This window comes from Dama dama, chromosome 19 (assembly GCF_033118175.1).
Source record: "Dama dama isolate Ldn47 chromosome 19, ASM3311817v1, whole genome shotgun sequence".
NCBI lineage: Eukaryota > Metazoa > Chordata > Mammalia > Artiodactyla > Cervidae > Dama > Dama dama.
The window spans coordinates 39,613,173-39,617,010 of record NC_083699.1 but is presented as its reverse complement, the minus strand read 5'-3'; the positions used below and the strand labels follow the sequence as shown (position 1 = coordinate 39,617,010).

Sequence of the window (3,838 nt, the reverse complement as noted above, 5' to 3'; positions counted from 1 at the left end):
ATTTAAGGATTATAAAACTAATCAAAACAAAAAACCCAGAAGTCATCTTATCCACAGACTCAACACTTCAGCAAGGATATGAGAAAAGTAACCCAGACTTACTGATCTGAAGTGACTACTTAAACCACTAAAGATCATAAACATTTTTTAAGAGAAAGTGCTAAGAAGGAAAGAGGAAGAAATGGTAAGAGGACCTTAAGAGAGGAAGACATTAATGTCTGACTCTTTGAGACTCTATGGACTGCAGCACTCCAGGTTTCCCTGTCTTTCACTCTCTCCTGGAGTTTGCTCAAACTCATGTCCATTGAGTCAGTGATGCTAACCAATGATTTCATCCTCTGTGGCCTCCTTTTACTTTTGCCTTCAATCTTTCCCAGCATCAGGGTCTTTTCCAATGAGTCAGCTCTTTGCATCAGGTAGCCGAAGTATTGGAGCTTCAGCTTCAGTATCAGTCCTTGCAATAAATATTCAGCGTTGTAAGAAGGCCAAAAACTGCATTCAAAAGCTTATCTCCTTTTGTGAGATAAGACTTTAATGCCTTACTTGTGCTTAGCCTTGTCTGGACTCACCAAGCCCTGGAAACTTTGGCACACCTTCTCTTTGCTTGCAGATACAAAAGGAAAAGGTGACAACTAATCAAGCCATTCAGTACACCTCCCAGTCCCTCCTGCCTCTTAACGCTGTCTTTGTCTAGTATAGAGAATACGTATGTGATGCCTGGCTGGAGACAGGGTTAGTCATGTTCTCTGCTTCACTTGGTTTCTAGAGATACAGTAATTTATTTTAGCTTTTATGAGCTTGGAGCTTATAAACTGCAAGTCCCAGAAGAGCCTGCAGGGTTCATCTGGCCCTTCCCTGATAAGGAATTATTTCATGGAGAAAAAAAAAAGGAAAAAAGCTGCCAGAACTCTGATCAGGACAGCAAAAATCTAACCAGACCACAGCTAGAATTAGACCAGCATTTCTCAAACTTCCTTTTTATTTGTGAGAGGAGCAGAGAGTACTCTCAATGCTGTTCTTGCACAGAAACATACAATAATGGTCACATGTGTTGAGGGGCTTCTTGGACTTCTGTATGTCCAGACTGGGAGCCGCTGACCTAAAACTGCTACTACTAGTCAGGAACCTATTAGGAAACTCAGAGTTGAGTGAAAGGAACCCTGGCCTTAAAGTGTGGAGGGCTCGTCCTGGCCCCAGCTGTGCACTAAGTGAGTCAGAGAATTTCATTGCCCATTTCTAGGCTCAATGACTCAAACTCTGGGGTTTAGTAGATGGTTTCTGAGACTTCTTTCTAGTTCCAAGTATCAAGGACAAAAATGAAATCAATTTTTCTTTTTTTGCTTTAGCATTTTTTGCAGGGGAGGGTCACAGTGGAAAGGCAGGTAGACTCAAAGTCTTTCAGCTGCTGAAAAAGAGGGATAGTGGGTGAACTTAAGGTACTATCTTCTCCATTATAAGAAGTGAAGTTCTTTTAGAGCCCCATGACTTCTTAATCTACAAGACTTTTCACAGAGATAACGGAGAAAGAGAATTCAATCTTTCTAAAATCCACATTCCATTTTCAAGTCTGTTCTTAGAGGAATGCTCTGACATTCATTGTCACAAGGAATGCTCTTGGCAGTCTCCACTTGTTACACTTGCATACTCTTGCATTTGCTTCTCCTAAAGTGTTTGAGTATGATGATGGATAGAGTTGTCTGGTATATTTACGGGCATGCAGCTAGGTGTGATGGCACATTTGCTTCTGCAGAGGCTGAGTGTTTGAGTGTGTGTAGCTGAATGTGCACATGTGTGAGTTCATCTATGGAATGTGTATGTGCATAGCACTGAGTGAATATAAAAAATTGTGTAGATGGAGCGGCCTGGGTGGAATCGCGTGGGCCTGTGCATGGACAGGATTTATTTTTTTTTAAATAAGCTACTTTAGATTGTGCAGCCTCCTCTCACTTCTGTGATTGATTTCACGAGGGTAATGGTGCGTAAAAGCGCTGGTGAGATCTGGGGGCGCCTCCTCGTCTGACGTCAGAGAGAGAGTTTAAAAAGGGGGAGTCGGAGGAGAGCACACAAGCCGCCTTAGGAGAGGCAAGGTTCCAGCCTTCGCTGCTGCCTGCGATCAGCTCCTAGAGTTTGACCAACCGCACTCTAGCTCGGCTTCGCCGCCGCCGCCGAGATGCTGTCTTGCCGCCTCCAGTGCGCGCTGGCCGCCCTCTCCATCGTCCTGGCTCTTGGCGGCGTCACCGGCGCGCCCTCGGATCCCCGACTCCGTCAGTTTCTGCAGAAATCCCTGGCTGCTGCCGCTGGCAAGCAGGTAAGGAGACTCCCTCGACGTCTTCCTTCCCCTCACCCGAATCCCCTAACCTTCCCAAGCCTTGCCCCTGCTCCCTTGGGTGAATTTGAGGTGCTCCCAAAGTGCCGGTGCGTTTTTGGGTCCCTTAGCCACCATAACTCTCGGGAAAACTTTCAAAGTCCAGAATACCTTTTTACCTTTTTTTTTTTTTTCTTTCCCGATCAGCGCAGTAGGTCACAGTTCAGGTGAGTTCTTTGGCATTCGAGACAATTCCAAGACCTTGGTTAACTGAGCTCGAAGGGGTAATGGCATCTCTCCCGGGTGCTGACCGCGGGAGGTGCTGACCCAGGTGCTGAAAGCGCGGACCTCTGAAGCAGCTAGGCAGTACCTCCCTCCCATGCAGCGGGACTGGGGGCGAAAGGGCACTGTACAGCCAGAACATAACATGTTTACGGTTGTGAAAGGTCTCATTCCCCAACAGGTGACTTAGCAAAAGCGGTAAGAACAATTCTAGTTTGTAGCTCATGATATGGACATTGAATTAAACTGTTGGCTTATGTTTCACCTTTGCAAAACTAACGATCTATTTCCTTCTTTGTGTGTGTTTTAAACCTACAGAAGCAGAAAACTCGCCCAAACATTTGAGTTTTTAAAGCTTCTTTGTGTAACTTGGTGGTTGTAGCAACAGCCCTTGATTTTTTACATCCATAACTGATTTTAAGTGTCACAAAAAGTCCACAGCTGGGAAAATTGGGGTTTGGTTGTGGTTAAACCTGCATTTCAAACCAAGCTTTTCTGTCTTTTCTTCTTCACCATCCTAATTTTCATCCTCTTTCTTTCTGTCTTCCTTCCACCCCATACAGGAACTGGCCAAGTACTTCTTGGCAGAGCTGCTGTCTGAACCCAACCAGACAGAGAACGATGCCCTGGAGCCTGAAGATTTGTCCCAGGCTGCTGAGCAGGATGAAATGAGGCTGGAGCTGCAGAGATCTGCTAACTCAAACCCGGCCATGGCACCCCGAGAACGCAAAGCTGGCTGCAAGAATTTCTTCTGGAAGACTTTCACATCCTGTTAACTTTATTAATGATTGTTGCCCATATAAAACCTCTGATTCCTCTTCTCCAAACCCAATCTCACCTCCCTAATCCCTCCAATCCTCAGTAAGACCCTTGTGTTAGAAATTGAAGGCTGTAAATACAAAATAAAATTATGGTGAAATTATGAAAAATAAGACTTTGGTTTCTTATTGACTTAAATATTTCTATTCAATGATAAATGACTTAATTTGTGATTTCAGTCAAGTTATATGATATATATGCTCCAAATCTCACAGATATAGTGTATAAAATTCCCTGTGGTAATAAAAATTATGTTTTAGTTGGTAACTCTGATAATTTGAGTTATTTTAAACATAAATAATTTCAAATGATTTTACGAATTCTAATTTTAATCCAGTGATAATTATTGGAAGGGGCTGCCACAAAGATGTATTACATTTTAAATACACTTAAAATTATATGTAGAAATGAATATTAGTATTAATGCTAATT

General features: G+C 43.3%; 1 protein-coding gene across 1 annotated transcript; it reads left to right on the top strand.

The window, feature by feature from the left end:
* Nucleotides 1–2,055: 2,055 nt before the first annotated feature.
* Nucleotides 2,056–3,512, top strand: SST (somatostatin). Its single transcript, XM_061167908.1, has 2 exons — nucleotides 2,056–2,308; nucleotides 3,151–3,512. Exons 1-2 carry the CDS (start codon nucleotides 2,171–2,173, stop codon nucleotides 3,361–3,363), a joined length of 351 nt encoding a protein of 116 aa, XP_061023891.1. The 5' UTR covers nucleotides 2,056–2,170; the 3' UTR covers nucleotides 3,364–3,512.
* Nucleotides 3,513–3,838: the final 326 nt, after the last annotated feature.

What these genes read in the sequence shown, in the direction of transcription:
- SST (XM_061167908.1), top strand. Translation starts at nt 2,171, where the DNA reads ATGCTGTCTTGCCGCCTCCAGTGCGCGCTGGCCGCCCTCTCCATCGTC. An exon ending in CTGCTGCCGCTGGCAAGCAG is followed by an intron (nt 2,309 to 3,150) that starts GTAAGGAGACTC and finishes CACCCCATACAG; the next exon opens with GAACTGGCCAAGTACTTCTT.